General features: G+C 41.5%; 1 protein-coding gene across 6 annotated transcripts in view; it reads left to right on the forward strand.

Annotated features, from left to right (window-relative positions):
- Positions 1 to 21,148, forward strand: part of DAB2IP (DAB2 interacting protein) — a 243,972-nt gene that overhangs the window by 64,438 nt on the left and 158,386 nt on the right. For 2 of the 6 annotated variants that reach the window (XM_074846345.1, XM_074846347.1), the window contains exon 1: positions 14,863 to 15,130. The exons of 2 other annotated variants lie outside the window; for them this stretch is intronic. In XM_074846345.1, the coding sequence (XP_074702446.1) occupies positions 14,989 to 15,130 (142 nt within the window). In that variant the 5' untranslated portion in view covers positions 14,863 to 14,988. Of the gene's footprint in view, positions 1 to 14,862; positions 15,131 to 21,148 lie in introns of those variants that run through there. 2 more of the 6 variants (XM_074846343.1, XM_074846344.1) reach the window with 1 other exon arrangement.

Below are 21,148 nucleotides of genomic sequence, written 5' to 3' on the forward strand. Positions count from 1 at the left end.
AAACCAAGGCTCTCAGAGTGCGTTGTGGCAAGAAGCCGCATAACTCTTGGTGAGCTGGAACACTTCTCTGATCCCTTTTTAGTAGGGAAAACACATACCCTGAAGTCTGCTCCAAGTGCTGCTGTGACTCGGACAAGGCTGGAGCACTGTAACTCAGATCTCTGCTGCCCTGCTCTCATCGCGGAGTCACACACTACTCCTTATCGAAGGTCTGCCTTGGGCACAGGATGTGTTTCATAGTGGGTTATTAGTTGCATCCGATGTATTTCCGAAAGCTGAGGTGTATTTCAGACATTCAGTGCTATCTAGGGCTGTGGGACGTTTTGTTGCTGGCACGTGTAAGTCAGTTTTTGCAGTAAAGTTAATATAGTCATTGGATTAGCAATTATTAAGTCCACATATGCTTTTTAGCATGCCATGGAAAAAAACAGGTTGGGAAAGCTGGGAAAACTACCAGGCAGTGCAGTAAAACCTTTGTTATGGCCAGGAACTGATTCGGGTGAAAGATTTTGAGTGTACCTAGGCCTGTGTGCTGTTACAGATGGAAGCAATAAAACAGTGTTTAGATTTCATTTAGTCATATTCTTGAAATTAAGCATGCATGTAAGAGTTTTGCTGATCTGACCTCAGGCTGCTCAGCATCTTACATAAATGACTCCTTTTTTACGAACAAAATAGAAAATGCAGTGCAAGCCAAAAAACCCCAGCCAAGCTTCTTTGTACGTGAAGCCTGGACAATCTTACCTGGGACACAGCACCATGAGTTACAAACCCGCCTGTGTCTCAGTTTATCACTAGCGACAATCACAGCAAGGCCTATGTGGATTTCAATCTGCTGGTTTGCCGCTGCCTTTACTACTGAACTGTACTGGAACTGTCTCACCTGGACTATTTCTTTGCCTTGCATATGGCTCATTTAAATATTATTCCAAAACAGAAGGGTTTGTGTGTTTTTTAAGTTAGAAGTGTTGAAGCATTGAGTAATTCACTCACTTGGATACTTCACCGGGGTTTCCGACCAAGTATAACGGATGTAATTTTTTTTAATGTTCTTTAGCATCTGTGCATGAAAATGACTGTACACAGCCATTGCAGAGTATGACCTTGTATTTATTTTCCTAGGCTATTTTTAATGCCAGAGGCAGAGTTTATTCAGCTAAAATAACAAGTATGAGAGGCCTGGCCACGGTGTTTCAGTTCCTGGTTTTGGGGGGGGCGGGGAGGGAGGAAGAAAAAATTACTCTCGAAGCTCCGCAGAAAGGACTTTTTAAGAGGAAAACAGATCTCGGGAGGAAACGTAGCCACATATATATTGGGTTACTGGGAGTTCTGGGGGCTGATGTCCCTGGCAAGGCGGGTTCTTTCCGGGTACAAAACGCGTCCGGCAGCAGCAGCGCTTGGGCCGAGCGGCCGCGGAGCCGCCGCGCAACCGCCTGCGGGCGGCAGCAGAGCCGTGCGGAGCGCTCCCGGCATCCCAGCGCCCCGGCCCCGGCCCTGCTCCGGCCCCTGGCCCTGCCCCGCCCGGCCCGGCCCCTGCCCCAGGCCTTGGCCTTCCCTTGCCCGCAGCAGGGGCTCCCGATGGGGAGACAAACACGGCGGAGAGCTTCTTAGAGGAAAACATGAATGTTCATTTGCTGGATTAGAGGCACGGTAGTAATGAAGGAATTCACCTGGAAGGACAGTTTTGACCAGAGTAAAGATTGTACGTTAGATGCTTCTCAGGGGCGTTGCCTTGTTACGAAAGAATCTGGTGTGATAAACTTCCCTCTAAGATGTATTTGAATGCAGGTCTGTCTTCAGAACATAACAGTTTTCCATTAGACATAGAAGTGCTGACAAGGCGCTCAGTGTTTCTGGCATTTTCAGCTGAAAAGGCTTCCTCACATCTTCCGTGTTCTTCTGTGCTCACCGTATACAACAAATGTTTATCCTGTGTGCTCAGCACAGGCTGAGACCGTTGAAGTTGTCTTTGTTTTATATGACTTAATGTGAAACGATCCAATTTCTGTTGGAATAGTCAAAGTATTGATGGACTCTGAGGGCTTTTTTGTTACTTAGGAATGCTCAGAAAAGTCAAGGCAAATTGAATGGAGGTGCACACTTAATGTATGCAAAGTGTAGCATAGACAATAGCATAGCAAATAAGGCATTGACACCATTGGCAAAAGCTTCCCAATCCCCTGTATTATGTTGATTTACACACAGCTATGTGTGTTGTGGTATGAAGTTTATGAGTGACATGACCTAAACAAAACAGCACTCCAGTTGCTGCCAAGATTAGATTCCAGATGACTCTGACTGTAACAAGATGCCTTCCGTGTAGTATTACCACATACTGTGTAAAGGTAACCATAGGCTACTTCATGGAATTGCAAAGAATGAGCATTTTGGGAAATTCCTGTTCCTGATGTCTGTTTTCAGCATTGCTCCTAAGTATTTTACCACTTCACATTTGTCAGCGTTTGCCAAACTGTCTTGTTTAGATGTGGATCTGGAGGCAATCTGTACCTCTGACCCTAATGAGTTCTGTTAGGAGCAAAAGAGCCTTTGTGTAATGAGCTAAACAGGACCCTCCCCAATCCCTTCAGTTCAAGGAGTTCTGGAGCCTGTTGCGTTTAGCCTCATACAGTCAGCGTGGGGTTCCTGATCTGTGTGAGTGTCTCTGAAGAAAGGAGAGTCTGGCCTTTTCCAAGGCTGATTACTGTCTCTCAACTGCCAAGACAAATACAATGTCTGTAAATGTTCTCTACCCTACGTAGGATCACAGGGGTTTTGCATTTTAGCCTTGGCCAGCAAGAATCCCCTTATACCAGTGAGCCTGCACGCTCCACAGCTTCCTCAGCATGGTATAACACATGCTAGCTAAGCCTAGGCACCAGGCCTGCCAGACAACTTAGTTTTGGGGATCGGTGCTGCCCAAGCTGTGGTAATGGTGGTATCATCTGTTCCAGAGAGAGTTTCAGAAACAGTAAGGGGTATTTTTCAGCTAATGTCCTGACCTGAGAAGTCCTGCTATCAGAATTTAATCTCAAGATCTTCCTCAAACATCTCTTCTATCGGGGGTTGGAACTGAATTTCAGAATGCAAAATGTGCTTTTCCCAGATTCTTCCCTGATCTCCTGTCCTACACCTTCCATTAGCAGTTCTGTGTACCCTTGTCATCCTATCAACCTTAACAGTCTTTAAATAGTCTATAGGCTCTGGGTGATGATTACCATATTGTTCCTCCTCCCTCTGCAAGCTGCTCCTGGAAGAAAAGGCGAGAATGCATTGGAAATTACTTGCTCATACGTAGTTCATAGTCCAATTTTTAAATCATCTCCTGCTTGTATCATTTGCCAGGTCCATCAAGCCAATAACCTACCCAGTTACCTGCCCTGTCCACCTCTTAGTGAGCAGCCTACATGGCCAAAGTTACCCTTACAATTGCAGAGAGATCCTATCTACCCCCTCCTGACAGTAGGCATCAAAAACAGATACAGTAGTATCGATGCTGAAAATGGGCTGCACACAAGGCAATCAGAAGATTGTTATGTTGCTATTTTTTCTAGTCAAGGGGAATTCCCTTCATCCCGTTTCAGAACAGCCTGTTAAACTCAGCCAGTACCAAACTCCCAACGAATGTCCTGTAATAGTTTCAGATTTCAGCTCCATGGCCTCTGACTGTGTATTCCTTTAATATGTTCACAACTCCTCCGGGAGAACTAAGCCAGGAATAACTGACACTTTCTCAAACCAGGCCTCCTGCTTTAAGGCACTCTGTGTTTCTCTTCCTGCCATATATGTACTTGCTCATCTCCACAGCTCACACTTCCTTACGCTTTCACATTGCCCGTACTGAAATTAGGTGTTACCCAGCATCTGAGAAGAGAGTGCTGCATCCACTGCTTTCAATTTTGCTGGCTGAAGGAGGACAAAGGACTCTTAACATTTCTCTGCAGTCGCCTCTTGGCTTGGCATACTGTTCATTTCAATAATAAAGTGTTTCCTTTCATTCTCAAACAGTCAGGCCCCTGCCAGAGCCATAATTGTTCACAGATGACTCATTTTGGCTGCAGGATCAAAACGAGGGAAAAGTGCTGTTTGCACAGTCTTTGAAACGTACAAGATGGGAAGAGATGTTCACGCTTGATATTTGTACCATATGTTGTTTCTAAATTTTATTATAGAGCCTTTACATTTCAAAAGAGATTCTAGTCTTGTCCTGGGGATGATTTAGAAAGAAAAAGATACGTAGAGTTTTGAGTTAGACTGAGATTAGCAAAGACTGACTATGTAGTTTCAGCTTTGAAGCAGCAGCCTGCAGGGGCTGGCTGGGAGGCTGCGCCACGGTGGACAGTCTGACGGGTCTCCTTCTGCTCTGATAGATAGATATATATATACCTATGCATTGTTTAGGCACTGCAGACTCACTTGTGATTTTTATCAAAGTCACATTGAACTTTTCATTCTTTGTAGAATTTGTTTTGAAATCTTGCATTTTGAATTGTAGCAGGTGTTTGCATTTTCTTCTCTGTAATAAGAATCTAATGAATGTATATAGAGCGCTCCTAATGAACAATCACAAGTATTGATCAGTTCTTTGCTCTGTTTGGGTGTTAGCTCTCTTTTTAAAGAGTTACGTGTTTACTCCAGAAGTACCTGTTGTGAGGTTCAGCACAGAGGTGAAGAGCAAAGCTCTTTGTTAGGGTGGAGAATAAGGAAATGGCATGATGATTCCTGCATTGCTGTTCATGAGCAAGCATGTGCTCTGTCAGTTAGGAGCTATTATTTGAGTCTCCTAGGAAGAGCGTTTTGAGGCCACCCAACTATTTGAAATAAAACACCAAACAGGCATCAGAAAACCTTGCCTTCTTTGCATTGGTGTGTCACTTTGACTAATGAATTGTACAAACCCTGCAAACCAGGTCATCCAAGACTGCTGCCACAGGGATATACTGGGAAGCTGAAGACAAGCTATCCCTGGATAGCCCTTTGCAGGTGCTTGAAGGAAAGAGTTAGACTTGTTAAACCAGTAAAAGAGAGTATATTAGAAGAATAAGGGATATAAATTCAATAGGAAGAGTTTTTGCTGTAGCTTCTTCCCTCTAAAAATATAATGGGCGTATTAGCAGAATGGGTATGTATAGGCTAGATAGTTACTCTTGTGAGTGGAAGATCTGTACGAATAACTAGGACGATAAGCAAAAAAAAATCTATTTGAACTGATACTGTAATAGAAGAACATTACGTCATCATTTGGCAGGAATAACTGTGTGCCTTGCTAGATGTTTTGTAACATTTTTATTTGGAGTGTAATTTATCAGATTATCAACCTGTTCTCTGCACAGAGCTTGTGAGGTTGCTGAGGTAAAGACTCAGCAGTGTGATAATTTGCAGGGGTGGATCGTGACTTGGTAGAGCTTGAGGACTGGAGACGTTAGTTGTTCTCACTGAGGTTCCACACTTAAAAACATCCTGTCCCTGATCTTGCTCTTAGATTGTTTTTCATATTTCTGTTATTTTAAGGAGGGTCTTCATGTCTTGCAATCAGCTGAACTTGGACAATAACTTCTCTCAGACCAGCACTGTGGTGTTCTGCCAGAAGGAAGAATGCAAATTAAAATAAACCACCCTCACAATGATATTTAAAAATTGATTGCAGGATTTCCAGTTGGTCTTGTAAACCGCTCTTTAAAAACAATAGCTCCATTTTCGTTTTGTTAACAGAGTATTCTTTTAAACTAGATGGTGTTTTCTATGATACACTGTCATGTAAGCCTGATAAGGAAGATGGCTAAAGAACATACTTGCCAAAACGCTCCTTGGAAGAGTAATCTGATGCCAAAAAGCAAGTAAAACAAGCAACTATATTTGTAGTGTAGTTTGCAAATTATGTGGCAAAGAAAGGAAGAAAATAATCTGTCACAAATGAAGTTTGGAGTGTGTGTATATAAATCTGTGATTTGTTATATGAGCGTTAAGATCATTATCAGGCATTTAAACATGAATTGGAAGTGTCTAATCTATTAATTAATCAGGAAGTAAGTTTTACATAGCATGTGTAATCAAGTTAATCTTTCATTTCTCTTGTCAACATAGATGCTGCTTTCAGCGTGATGTTGTCATGAGATTAAACATCCCAAGTGTTGATTCATGCTGCTGTGTAAATCTCATGTGTCCTTATATTGCACTTTGGAACCAGCTGTACACTGGGAGGTGAGCATAAAAGTGTCTGCTTCCCTCGGAGCAAACTGGATTCCTCAGATTAGGTAAATGCTTGTGCACAAACTGAGTTACTAGGCTACTCTACCACCTGTAAAACCCTTTTCTTCTCCCCACCTTGAGTTAAAACAGACTAGACTTCCATGCAACCAAGGATACTGATGCCCTGCAGCAACTTTCAGAAAGGTTGGGTTTTTTTTCTGACCTTTTAGCACACCACATTGGAAAGCTGTTATATTAGAACACACCATAAATAGCTGAGACTTCTGCTAATAATAACTAATAAATCTGGCATGGAAAGCCAGTGATGCCAAACTTCTATCAAATTGTTCCCTGCAGCAACACAACAGCAAGTTTACTGAAATACAAAGTAAAAATATTTTTAGGAGTTAATTTATTTTGTCATAGGAATATTTTGATCAAGTTTAATGCAGAATACATAGTTTATTACAGTAATTTATTAATACATATAATAATTAGATTCCTAGCCTAAAGTTGATGATTATTTTTTTATTTAAATTTGCAGATAGGAAAGTAAGATGAGCATCTAATTCATGTCTGCATAGGTAGGGAACAGCATGTGAATGTGTTATTTGTATTAATTTTGATAACTAGTAATAATAACTGAATACCAGAGTTCCACATGCAAGCTGTTCATTAGACATCAGACTTCCCTCTTTATTTCTGAAATCCTGTTCTTCCTCAATGGCACAGAGTAGTCTGCTAGCTCCTACTTTCTGCAAGATTTGACTGGCAGTACTTGTCTTTGATGGTTCCACATTACCTACTGCAATGTTTAAATCTTCTTTGATCATAAAGATTCATCATCTAGGCTCCCTTTCCCACAAAAGGTTGGACCAGATGATCTTTTAAGGTCCCTTCCAACCCAGGCTGCTCTGTGATTCTACTCTATGGTTCTTGTACCAAACAAGTTGCATGTCTCTGCTGTTTACCATGAATAACGGAGACTGCATCTGGCCAGGATGGATAGATGTCTTCAGAAAGTCTAAATAACGGGAGCCAAATTTGGAAGGTGCAAACTTTGGGATGCTGTGGTTGGTGTGATCTCTGGGAAGCGTGGAGCCATGCACCTTTAAGCTGTCTGGGAGCCTTGCTGTCTTCCACAAGTGTTACTTCAAAGCTCTCTTAGAAAACATTGGCTTTTCAGTCAGTTATCCTCCAACCATCTTTTTAATCTTACCCATTGAGAACAGATCGAGTCCTCATCACTCACAGGAAATCTTACACACCTGCACAACAGTGAAAAATTGGAGAGAGGCAGCTCACAGAGCAAACATTCTTCTGGAAAGCAAGATAGATGAGCTGTTTAAAAGGTGGTTAAAAAAAACAAGATAAGGACATTTTATTTTTTAAATAAGATAAATAACAGCTTTCCTATGCTGTGATGTTTTTGTAATAGGTTTCATTTTTTTCCCTCAAATTTTCAACGTGAGATTTGCAGGATCTTGAATACCTTCCAGTTTATTTTTTCATAGTAAATAAGCTGATTTTCCCATTTTTATTATAGTAAAAAAGTGGTAGGGACCAACGTAAAAGTGCTTTTATTTCCAACTTAAAAAATAATTTTAAAATATTGACAAACCAGGTTTTTTTCCTGAATCTTTCATTTGAACAAAAATGCTGTTTTTAAAATAATCATAATAGTAAAAAAAAGTGCAAGGAGAAAAATTGTATTACCATATGGTAAATGTCATGGTTAATATAAGCACAAATCTGGGAATAAATTCCCATCATTGTGTATTATTGTAAATAAAAAATTTCCAAACAGTTGTATTACAAGACTGAAGTGAATCGTCTCTGAGCAATCCAGACAACTTTCTTCATTCTCCTCTTGACAGAAATCTCTCGAGTCTCGAGCACTAGTGGCACACGGCGCGTTTGGTGCCTCTTGCGTAGCTCCTCCCGCGCTGAGGGGGAACCAGCGCCGGTGGCGTCTGTCAGGGGGAACTCTGCATGGCAGGATCCTTCTGCTGAAAGGAAATGTGTTTGTTTTAGTCTGGCTGGCTGGGTGACCCCTGTAAATAGCAGTGTTAGCTCAACTGTACTCGGAAAACGAGTAAAAGAGTTTCAATGAATACATTCAAGTTGGTGTAAGTTGAGTTCACAGAAAGCCCCATGGGTCAGCTTACAGAGGTCATAGCAGAGAACTGCTTTAATTTTGTCTTGGAGAAGGAAATGGGAGATCTTTGGAAACCCAGAGCTGAAGTTACTCCGTTAATCACTCAATGGATCATTGTTAACATTTTATTTTAGTAATAAGGTTTTTTGTAAAGAATAATCAAGCTTAAACAAATATTTCCTCCCAGCAGCTACTCATGGAAGGCGCATGGTTCTAGGAAGTGTTGTACAGTTTTCATTTATGTATGAGGACCTTTGTTTCATGTGGGGTTTTGTACAAGATTTTTCTTTCTGGTATGGGAATTTTTGCTATACAATGGAGATTTTGCACTCGTGGTTTTTTTTTCTTCTGGGTTGTTTAAAGCAGCAGGCTGTTTTGAGGCACGGAATGTTTGATTCTGTTAAGTTTCTTCTTCAATTTGTTTTGGAGTCCATGTGCTTAATTACTTCATTAGGTCTGTGGAAATTATAGCACAAATCTTAAGATAGATTTTGACTTTCTAAATTTTCTTACCATCATTACCAGTCAGGTCATAAACCAAGTTATCCGAGTAGAGTATTGTTTATCATTAGGAATACATGTCAGTACATTTAGAGTAAGTTAACTGATTTTCTTTTGGTCTCCCCCAGCTAGCTGAAAGCTGATTTGAAAAAGTTTATGTTCTTTAGCTCTATTGTTCTACTGGGAAGTAGTCAGGAAACATGTTCTGCTTTGAGGTCAGTGTGCGTGTTTCTTCCCTGTTCCCTCACAGTAGAGTTCATTGCGTGGCACAGGAAACGTCTCCCATCGGGGTCTCAGACACACCGACTCTCCTTGGCGTTACTGCAACCTGCCCGGGGACTGAGCAACCCTTCCTATGTGAATCACTTTGTGTGTTTTTCACAAAGCACTACACGTCCTTCCAGCACAATGAATAACATGTTTGTCGACCTCCTGTTTGCCTGTTCCACACGGATTTGGAGCCGCTATGTTGTACTGAATTCCTGCTGTCAAGAAGCTGCCTGCTCTATGCAGAAATCAAGTGTGGTCCAAAACTCAGCTTGTTGATAGACTTGTTGGGAATTAGGGGTACAATTCCTAGGCTCTATTTTTATTTCTCTTGCTTTCTTTTTTGTATGTGATAGTTGAAAAACACTTTTATTCACACTTTTAAAATATATTATGACTAGTTATTAAAATCAGGACATTATCTATTAGAAGCAATAACTGACTTTCCTGCTTAACATTGGGCACATTTCTTTGATGTTTTTTTTTTTTTTTTTACCTGAGTGAAAAAGGGGAATTTTGTATGTTTTAAGTACATTAAAAAGCTGAGCAAGTATTTGCAAAAGCATCTGTGCTCTGTTGGAGGAAAGACACTGTAGAAAAAAAAGATATTATTATACTTAATACTTATTCATCATGAGGGGATTGTCTTGAGAGAGTGAGGAAGCTCCATCAATTCCTTGGGACGGACTAAGGGATCCGGGATATAGGCCTAGCTCTGCGCTCTGCCCCAGCCTTCCCACGGGACCTTGGATAAATCCCTCGGGGCTTCACTTCTCCCTGCGTGAGAGAGGCACGGTAATTACTGCGCCTGCGGTGTCTGCAGTACTGGGGCATTTAGTTAGATCATAAGTGCTGTGGACAAGGAATCATCTCTTAATTGGTGGTGTGTGCAGATCCCCAAACAATGTGATGTTGATCTGTTTTTGCATCTCTGGGCACCACCATAGTAAATATATAATAAACATGATGACAGTAAACAGTAGTAATAGTCTGTATGTAGGGAACACTAATGCTAAAAGAATTCATGTCCTATTTTAACTTCCGTAAGACCCCATGAACACTTGTTTAATATTAAATTATTCAGACACACATTCTTCCCCTTGACTTTTTTTATATGGCACTGCTTTCTCTACTCATTAATATCATTAATTATCTATATTATGTGTAACGACTGCTTTCCATTTGCATTTGGATTTCATCACCATACAGACAGCGGGAGTAGTCCATAGTGTCTTGGTAGCTATGACACCATTCAATAAATGGAGAGCAAGGAATTCTATGCTTAAATTTAATATAAATGTTTATTTCTCATTTTGATCCTAAATTGGTGTACCACTTTGTTGCAAGGCTATCAAAAAGCTGCTGCATTCCACCTAAGTGGTAAGGAACTTAATTTGCCTATGCGTAGTCTTAAAATAACCATTGTTTTCCATTAAAATATTAAAAAGAAGTAGTTTGCTTTTAATTGCATGTATGAAACTTTCCTTTTTAGGTCTTCAAACAAATATGTCACTGAAGATTTTGGTATGGGTACAGCTGAATTGAAACTTCAGTTATCCTTACACAAAGGAAATTGCCTTCCTCTCTGGCTCTGCATATGAGTTTATGTCTCCTTGGTAGCCTTGAGGCAATAAGCCTGGAAATCTTCCAGCTTCATAGTATGCTGAACTGAAGACTGCAAAGGACTTGTAAGCAAATGCAAGCAGACACATCTTGAGAGTGTCTAGGATCACTAACAAGAACAGTGTTATATTTCTCTTATATTTTAAAAGACAGGTATTTTGTAGAGATTATTCCCATATTCCTTTTGCCTCAGATTGTAAAACGAATATAACCATTCTTCAAAGGTTGTGTAGTTACATGTGACAGGGAAATCTGGGTTGCAACCTGATTTTTTTCAACATCTCGATGATCTGTCTGCAGGTCATTGACCTAACGCAAATTAGAAATTAAGCTGATATCCACCACTCCTCTCTACTGGCCAAGGCAAAACCTTTTCTTGTTTGTTTGTTTAACTTTTGAAAGCCTTCCTTCAGTTCTTTGTGAAAAAAATATGGGAAACTGAAATGAAATGACTAAAGCTGCTGTCTTCCCAAAGGTAGTCTAAATTCAAAGACCATGAATTATGTGTGTGGACCCATCGGTGTATCCTCAGACCTGTACGGATAGAGCTTTTGGGGCCAGGGTGGGCCCCGCGGACAGAGCACGGAAACATTCACTTTCAGAGTAAGGAATTCCAGTTCCTTGCCATAAAATCAGAGGGAGTTAAGAGGAATGATTGTTTCCCTCTAAAGCCCTTTGGGATAGCAAGAGGTTTAATGGTAGGGGCTGCCTTGGGAATGTGCATTCTGAAGTACAGTCATTATTTTCCCAGCACAAAGCAATAAACAAATGATAAAAAAGGCAAGTGTTAGCCGCTGGGGAGCACGGCTTCTGTCGGCCGCCCTGGACCCAGCAGCTCCGCTATAGCTGAGCAAAGCCTCAGGCAACAGCCTGCTCCTTTTGATGTCAAAGCAAACAAGCCAATGTTTGTGTAGCTCTCCATTCCAGAACTTATTTTGGTGCTAATTTAAAATTTATTCACATGCTGTTAGTTTTGGTAAAGGAGCGAAATAAATCCAGTTTTAAGAAGGCTTAATGGCAGGATAACAGAAGTAGATGACAGGGGATGCCAGGTCAGCTGTGGGTGCTCTGATTGTCCTCTAAAACCCAACAGTGTATCAAACTGGATATTTTACTGGGATGTTACAGTTTGGTAGATATTTAATTTCATGGGTTAGGTTTGTGTTCGGTGTTGGGGAGGAGGAGTTAATACCCCAAAAATCACTGCTATGTTTGGCTCCATTTGCTCCTCTTATTGAGAGATTCAGCAGAGCCTGTGACTGAACTCGTCCTTCTGCGTTTTGGAGGGAACAGCCAGACTGGGATGTGTTATTTTAGAGATAGAGACTTTAACGTTGTCAACTTTCCTCCAGAGCAGTTAATATATCTAACGTTTGCAAGTGATAGATTCTGCTATGCACAAAAGAGCATTTGTATCAGGATGTGGCTTTCAAAAAGAAGGAAAAAAAAAGAAAAGAGAGGGAAAAAAAGAGCAGTGCTGGATTAATTGGAAAGGTCCAGACCAGTCACATTCCCTCCCAGATGGGTCATTCATTTTGTTGCCTGCTGCTATGTAGCATCCGTACTTAAAGCCTTCAAAAACACTGTTGAAGTGAGAGAGACAGAGGCAAGCTGGTGAAACTTGAACAAAACTCCTGGCAATTTATACTTTTATAGTAAGGCTGCTTTCTCTTGTCATGATAGTTTATAGTCCTTTATTAACTTCTCCTATTTTATGGTCACCTGTATGAAGATTTCTGAAGGTACTAGATTAAAAATAAAAATCCCTAAACATGGAACAGATGCTCAAGGACATGTGGGTGAAGGCGCAGTGACTGCAAGCCCATCCTCCCGTATCTCCTGATGATTTCCACCTGCCCACAGCGGTTGGGAGATCAGCAGCGCCTGTGTCTTGCTGCAGCCCAGGTGGTTTGAGGATGAGTCACCTGGCTCCAATTACGAAAAACCAACACATGAACCTTCCCCTTTGAAATTGTCTGAATTTGGGTGAGCTTTTTAAGTGGTTTTGTTTAAACTTCCATTCCCATCCATGCCTTTTTTTGCTGTTGGGAATGACAAAAGGAAAAATAAATTGGCTAGGCTGTTTTAAAGACATTTCTAGTGATAAAAAGTGTAATTGTGAAAAGATTCTCTTAAGAGCTACTGGCTCACTTATTAGGACACAAAAATGCAGAGAGACACCTGAATATTTGGCTTCTTGTGTATAGCAAATCTTTAACTGAACCTCAGTATTTTCAGACTTTCCCATCACTGTCTTCTAGATGTTCTCAGCTCTGTAAATGGAATCAGCAGCACAGGATGAGTCTCTGGTCACCTGGAAAATGGTTATAGTTGGTGGTGTATTTTTTTTGTTTCCTTTTTAATCTCCCCAAATATGAAACCCCCCCCATTATTCTGGATAACAAGAAGAGGGCAGATGTGTAGTAACTGAAGCCTTTTCCTTTTTGCTGGGATCTGATGTGAGATTTGGTGACTGCTGGTGCTTGGGGTGGAAGCGGCAGAGGAATGTCCCTGTGCAACATCCCCCTCCCAGAGGCAGCGGAGCCTCTGCTGTCCAGCTGGGATCTGCCTCCTTGACCTGAACTTGTCGTTGCCCTCTTGATTGGCTCCGGCACTGCAAAGCCTGGCGCTGAATTCCTTACGTGTGGCCTCAAAACCAGGCATGGACTTCTCTGAAGATTGAGACTTGTTTTTTCCTCCCGGAAGGGCCTTTCTCTGCTGGGTTTACTCCAAATGTAAGCATCATGGGTTTACTACTCAGTTTTTAAATAAGAAAGTACAGGTTTTGTAGAATTCTGATGTTTTCCATGACTGCACACATTTATGAAATCCTAAAATTAAGGTGCATGTTGGTGGTAGGGAAGGGACTCCTGTCATGGTGAGGGTACTGAAGTCTGATCATTTCTGCCTCTTGTGTAAGCCAATTGAAGGTACAACACAGTATAATCCAGGGAAGCTTTTAAACTTCTGAAGAAGCTCCTGCTAACTGGGAAACATAGCTCATCCTCAGCCAAGCCTGGCTAGTCCTACAGCTTCCATAGACACCACAAAGATAAATTTGCACAAATGTCTGGGAAAAATGACAAAACTAGGACACAATACAGAGAGGTATTGTGCAAATGTCATTTTGCAGTTCATCCCACTATGATGAGATTTTTCTGTTATCTGCCAACTTGTGAGAAGAAGTGGCAGCACGTTCAGTTCTTGGCCACCGTTCTGGTTTTCTGAAATGTTGTCTATCGCTCTTCCTTCGGAGTGCTTTTTATGCCAGCAAGGGAAGGAGCATAGATGAAGGATTCTGGACAATTCACTTCTGACCTTTTTAAACTGTAAATGTGGAGTGAAATTTGGTATCTGGTTAGTCGATTTTTTTTTTCTCCTCTTTTCTTTCCCTCTGTGGCTTAAAGTGTTAATTCTGCCCATTGAAATGTAATTTTATTGAGCAATATGAGCCGGAGGCGGAATCTTCACTGCCATCAGATCCCAAATGGTAAATAGGCTCTTTCTCTAATTTGTGGGATGTGCTATAACTCAGTTTGAATGTTGAAAGGAAATGGGCCTCCAGGGGAGTCTGGAGCTCTGTTCGTTCAACTTCTAATTAAAGTTTTCCCCTCTCAAGTTTCACTTTATTTTCCGGGGCTTTTGCTCCATGATGATTATTAACATGTGTCCCATGGCCAGGAAATCATTATACCCTTCCCCAACGCAGTCTTTCACAGATACCTTCTGCTGCAGACCCAGCCGCCTGAAGCTTCATCTCCGAAATGATCTGATGGCCAGGGCAGGTAGAAACTAGCTGGCACCCTAAGGCTACCCAGCCGTTTTCATGCAGCAAGCTGTTGATTTTTTCCAGTACTCTTTGATCAGATGTTGCTGTCCGGCAGAGAGGATCCAGTCCAGGATTTCTTCCAGCCTATTCTTCACGTTTCAAGAGCCCAGGCCAACTCTGGCTTCCTATTCCAACTCCAGCAGGCTTATCTTTTTGGGGGCAGGAATTGTTAGTACAGTTTATCTTGCTTGCTGCAAGTCCTCCCTCAGCTGAGACATGTACTCCGGTGCCGCGGTCTTTTTTTTCCTCTCTCTCTCTTTTTTATGTTTTCTTCTTATTGTTTTTCTTTTTAAATGTGTAAAGTGACGAGTTCCTCTTCCCCCCTCTCCCTTTCCACTCCAAAGAACCAACCTCCAGTTAATTAAACGCTGGAACTGTTGCTACTTTGCCAGAAGGGAGAGTGAACCTGTGCCTGCATGTGTGTATGTGTAAAATAGATACAAAAATGTCAATGAACAGCAGGAAAAGTTCTGGGAGACCGTCTTACTACTATCGACTGCTCCGGAGGTCACGACTTCAGAGACAGCGCAGCAGATCCCGGAGCCGGAACAGGCCGCTTAGTAGGGGTAATTGCAACAACAGTTCTCTTTCATTGACAGTGCAAAGACATATGTGCTGTTGCTTACAGGTAGCTTCATTACTGTAGATGAGAATGACCAGTGCGAGTGTTTGTAAGTGTACCTGCTCCCTGTGAGGCGTATTTCGAGCTTTACAGAAGGTCAGTTGCTTGTGTCGTGCTGCAGTTATGCGTGGGGAGGGAGAACTGTTTAATTTTGAGAGTTCAGCTGGGGGAGTCAGGCTTGGGTGCTGTTCCTTATAGTGGCTGTAACACCTTGTGCAACTGTAACTAACCCAGTCTTTTCAGTTATCCATGCTTCCCTTTTTTCAGTGTGTATAATTAAGGTAACTACTTTTTTAGCTAACTGAGATGTTTGGAGGCCTAATTGGTGATTATAGAGATTTGAAAATCCTTGATTAAGAGGTGGTATCTATATGCAAAGATGCATTGCTAGAACTTCTTGTTCTTCATGAGCTGAGTATCAGCAGGGGTTTTGAAATTACAAAGCTGAGTACAGTTTAGGGGTAGGATTTTCAAAAGAGCCTAAAGATTGTGGTCCTGAGGCATTGTGGAAACCTATGGGACTTGTATTCCCAAATCACTTTGCGCTTTTAAAAATCCTGCTCTAAAAGGGCCTATTTGTCCTCATCAGCAGGAGTTAGGTCCACAGAGTAATGTTTCTTTAGGGCATACTCACTCATGCAGCCCATTTATTCTACTTGAGGCAGCTCCTGACCCAGTTGCATTTTTAAAATAAGCTATTCTGGCTTTCTCTTCTAGTGTGAAATAAATGTTTATTGATGCTTATGCCTATCGTTAAAATAGTCAAAGAAGCAGGAGTCTTTCAGTCATTTTGCTGTTGAACTGTCTTTTCAGAAAGGAGAGGGTTGTGTTTGGCCTCTGGTGTGACAATTCAGTCATATTTATAAAGTCTTGAGCTTAATCAAAGCCATTAATTAGAAAGAATTTTTTTTGTTGCTGTGTGAATAAAAAGCCCAAATAAAAAGCACAACTGCAACACTGGTGTTTGTGAAAATCCAGGCTTGTACTTGTCTCGCTGGAGATAATTCTGATTTACGAAGCAGATTGTAAAGTAGACTCTAGCACTACAAGATTTAGCTTAGTGCAATGTCCTCTTCTTTTCCTGGCATACAGTACGTTTTTCAGGATTTTGAATCATCACTGAGAAAACAATAGGAAGCTAAATCAGTCCCTGAGCTTCATCTTTTCCTTTAATCAGACAGTGTTTTTCTTTCCATGATTTTTTGTTGTTTTGCCTGTCAGGGAGGAGTGTTTGTAAACTCAAGAATGTAGCAGTTCCCTTTCCCCCTTTATTTGTATACTGTTCAAACTATTTTACTGTCATTTCAGTTACTGTGACAAATGAAATGTATTGGGTTCATTTAGGTAACCCAGTATGAACTTAACAATGTAATTTGTAATGAACACAAGGAATAGGCAGGCAGAGTTGATGGAAATGGAACTCAACCCTAATGTTTGTAAGAAATTGGATTTAAACCAACTGAAATCTTCTTGCTGTTGATCCTTCCCTGAGTATTTTGTGTTTGTCACACTTTGTCTCAAGGATCCCTGCCTGCTAGGGGGATCATAATACTCAGCACTAGTTGAACTCTTCTTATCTGTAGATCTTAAAGGGATTTGCAAATCTGCATAAGAATTTTTTCTTTATTTTCGACATGTTTATGTAAGAGGTGCAGAAAGCAGGTTATGCAGTGGCAGTGCCATACAGCGAGGCCATGCGGTAGGTCAGTGGCAGGGCTCGGTCCAGAGCCTGGAGTTGCTGCCTGCTGCTCCAGCGCCCTGGCTGCCACTCTGGACAGAGAGAAGGAAGTGCTAGAATACAGCAAAAGAAATACTTTCCTTGACAGTTTTGATCCCACTGGAAGGTTAATGAACAGGAGACTGAAGGGTGTGGGAGCTATGGAGAATGCAGAAATCAGAATGAGGTTCTGGATTTTTGGAGTTTGACAAATCTGAAGGAAAGAGCTGAGGGTCCCCTTCTCAAATGCTGATCTGCAGTGTAATTTACTATCTCTAGCTAAAGATAATAAAAATGAATTTGTGAGTACTGGCGTTATTTCACAGGAATTAGCAATGGTCTGATTTGCCACACATGTGTTTCCCGGACATGCAAGAGCAACTTTTTGCTCTCTACAGTCTCTGGACCCTTTGTCCAGATCCCCACAGAGCCCAGGTAAGCCTGCGGCCCTCTCTGGAGGAGCAGCGATACCTGAAGTTGAGCTTTTCCGAGGTGTGTCACTTCAGCAGATTATCAGCATGTTTCTGGACAGGGAACTTGCTGAGGATCAGGCAGTTGTTATACATTTACCAGGGAGGAGGAGATCTCTGCTGGCAGACAACCCCGTCTCCCCATCTGGAATCACTCACTGTTTGTGCTGCATCAGTCCTGGATGATAAATCCCTGATGTCGGAGCTGACAGTGGAGCACCCATGAGATGCAGGTGCTGCCATCTGCTGCCAGCATGGCTCCTGTTCCAAAGCTGTAACGCGTTTGCTGTGAGTCAAAGAACCTCTTCCAGCCCACTCTAGTTTATATCAGTCAGTCTCTTTGAATAAAGAAGAGGTTGTGTTTAAAAGCATATACTTATATACTGCCACTTCCCACTCTCCCCCCCTGAGGGGGCAGTGCCACCCTTCTGATGAGCACTGCTGCATGAATGCTGCCTGCTGGCCTTTTGTAAACCCCGAGTGCAGCCTGCCCGAGGACAAACCCTGAGAGTCAGGCTGGGCTTCGAGTTTGCACAGCTGTGCCGCAGTCACAGGCGGTGGCTGCTGTAGCCGAGACCTAGTTTGGGAAATTGGTCTTGCTTCCTGAGGTACAAAGAAAGAGATAACCACTCCCTCAGGAAAGCTCTGCTGTAGCGCATTTTTAGATAGGCGAAGTGAACAGAATTTGCATTTTCTATGCCGGTATCTAAGGAAAGTAGGGGATTTCTTTCTGTTGGGACTCCAGATGGAGACAACCTGATGTAGCATGCAGAAAAAGGTATAGGCCTTTCAGCTGTTTGCAACGACAGCCAGCTTATTTGATGGTTTGTGTGATGGTATCCTCCATTCTAGAGTTCTCTGGTTAGCCCTGGTGCTTTTACCACATTCATCACGTGTTTCAGTGTGTTTGTCAGTCTGTCCCTTGGAGAGGTTCAGGGCTAGAGTAGGTGAAGAACAGAGAAATGGATGGGGAGGGCACATCAGACCAGAACGGGAAGGTATGCTATCAGGAGGCTCCTGTGATCATACCTCCAGCGTGTTTAAATTATTGCTGTTTGATAGCTGATAAACAAGACAGGTTTCACCCTGCTGTTAATCTTTGTTAGAATGATGATAATACCTGAAATCTCCTGTCTCTGCTTTCCACAGAGATTTAGGACATGCTGCAGGTATACATTAGTTAGTTAAAAAAACCTAACTGCAGAAACCCCATCTCTTCCTTGGACCATCTGTTCAGCTCAGAGATGTGTGTAACTATATGAGGAATCATGGCAGTAATTATGATTGCTACCAGGTGATCCATCTAATGTAGTGGAAGGTACTTGGGAGGCAGAGAGGGTAGAAGGAAAATTATTGATAAAAGCAACACCTGCTTTTGCCTGCAGTACTTTGGCCTGTGGCTTTCTTCGTGGTATCTCTGTTTCTACCTAATTCTGGGTATAATGAAGGAACAGGGATCAGTGGCAAGTGTTCTGAAAATTCAGTTTGCTCATAGAAAGTACTCACGGGTGCTCCGTTCACAGTTCCATATCTGAGCCAAATGCAGCTTTGGCTTCAGGTCTTTCTTCTGTAAAACTCTGTAGGCAATCAGTTGTCATCAAAGCTCTAAGAATTTGAGAACATTTGGAGTTCCTGATCTTGAAGGTTTAGTGTTCCTGATACTTCTGCCTCTGTCAGCTCCTTGGACATTAATGTCTTGCTCTAAGTTCTGTTTATCACAAATGCTTTTCAAGGTGTTCTACAAAAAGGATTTTTGTTAAACAGGCTTTCTTCTTCTTTTCCTTTGATGGCTGCTGTGAAGAGAAAACTGACTGATCTTCAGCAAAACCCAGTATTTTAGTACACCAAACACTGAGAGCTTGGAGGCTAAGGTCAGACTGGTTTTTTTCTCAGTGCAGGCTATTCAGATGCACATCTCTTGAAAACGGCTGGAATTTAGTCTTTCTCTCTCTGTTTGATGAAATCAAAACCTTTTAAGTGATAAACGAGAGATCAACTTATACCCAAATAGCCAATACCTTAGAGGTTAAGGCACTCGCTTGGGACAAGGGAAGCAGAGACCTGAAAATTGTCCCAGCATGTAACACAATGACATAACAACAAAGGAGGTTTTATTATATTTAAAGCTAACTGAAATGTCGCATACTTCTCTCTAATCTTTTCTAGCTGAAGATCTGTTTTGCAGCATGTTAACAAAAAGTGATGTTTGACAAGGAATGTTGCGTAGAACTTCTCCCTTTCCACCTCCAGAGGACTTTGTCCTGTAGCCCAGGGCTGTGCCCTGGACATGACTGTATTAGATGTTGTGGGGAGAAGGGATCTCTCTCTCATTTTGATTAGGAATTTTGCCCTTACTCAAAATTCCCACTGTATTGTTAAGTAAGATTCAGGGTTCTGTAAATAAATAATTCACATGAAATGCTTAAATAATACTTTGTTCTTTTCATGACCCACAATTAACTTTTCTTTGAATTCGGCTTAGCTACATGCCTTTCAGATTGCTGAAAGCATGTGTGCTTCAGTGTATGTCTTTTGTCTGCACTTATCTAAATGAAGTTTAATTTAGTTCTGGCAGGGTCTTGGGTGTTAGGATATCTGCATCATATCTGAACCTACCTTCCTGATAGATCAGTATTGACCAGACCTATCTATCTCAGAAGAACAGTGCCATAATCGACTAATGAATAAATAAGCAAAAAAGTAATTTGTCATGTGCTGTCCAAACAGAACACCTCCCTACAATTACAATGCTGCTTTTTTTTTTTCTTTGGCATGCCAAACCAATATGTGCCACTGAGCCTTGATTTTTATTTCTATGGTCTCTATTTTTAACAAATTAAAAGTCATTATGAATACAGTACCACCACCAGAAGCCCATTTGTGCACCTGCCTACAAAGGGCACACATTACTATAACCTCCTCTTTCACGCTCGCTTCTGTTACTGCGTTGTGCTTCTGATCTTTTGGGTTGCATCTAGAATGTTATATAATAAATTTATTGAGAGAGACTATATCTATCTGACAAACATCTAGCAGCTTTTAATGCTATGTATGATTAAAGAATATGTTCTTTTTATTAAAAGAAACTGGTGCTGCATCAGCGTGTAGAAGTTTGAAATACACAGTGTTATCCTTGCAAATACAAGTGTTGCATGTATTTATATTGGCAGGCAGAAATCTGAGTAAAGTGTTCCGGTTTTACTGTTGTTCTCTGACTCATATCCTACAAAATTTGACAAGATGAGTGATTTTGCCTTTTCAGCACATCTTTCTGTACCAGTGGTTGGTACTGAATGAGGTATGGTCAGTAGGAAATCAAGTCTGGAAAGAAAGATGAGCATAATAACCTGTTACTGGTCAATCTACCTGGTCGATCTGGTCTCTGAGGCGAGACTGAGTCACTGCACCTTGGGACTCCTGTGTGGTCTGCCCTGCTTGGCCACCTTCCAGTCACAAGCGTCAGCAGGCTGCATTGGGGTAATTTCAAACTTAGAATCACCCTTCCTGTTCTTACTTTATAATTTACTTGATTTTAAGTTATAAATTTTAAGTTATTCACTTTAGTAACCAATCAATAGTACAATTCTACTGTATTATATTATTTTGCCTTATATTCTGGATAGCCAAAAGTGTACATGTGTACACTTTGCCTGTCTCCTGTACGTGAGACTTCGTGAAGAATCCAAATCATGTCCCTTAGAATACCTGTAATTTTTCTAGAAAATATTGCATAAACAATTTTTTTCATTTAAGGGCTGGAAGCAGACAAGTGAAG

The sequence above is a fragment of the Strix aluco genome, chromosome 20, assembly GCF_031877795.1.
Source record: "Strix aluco isolate bStrAlu1 chromosome 20, bStrAlu1.hap1, whole genome shotgun sequence".
NCBI classification, from domain to species: domain Eukaryota; kingdom Metazoa; phylum Chordata; class Aves; order Strigiformes; family Strigidae; genus Strix; species Strix aluco.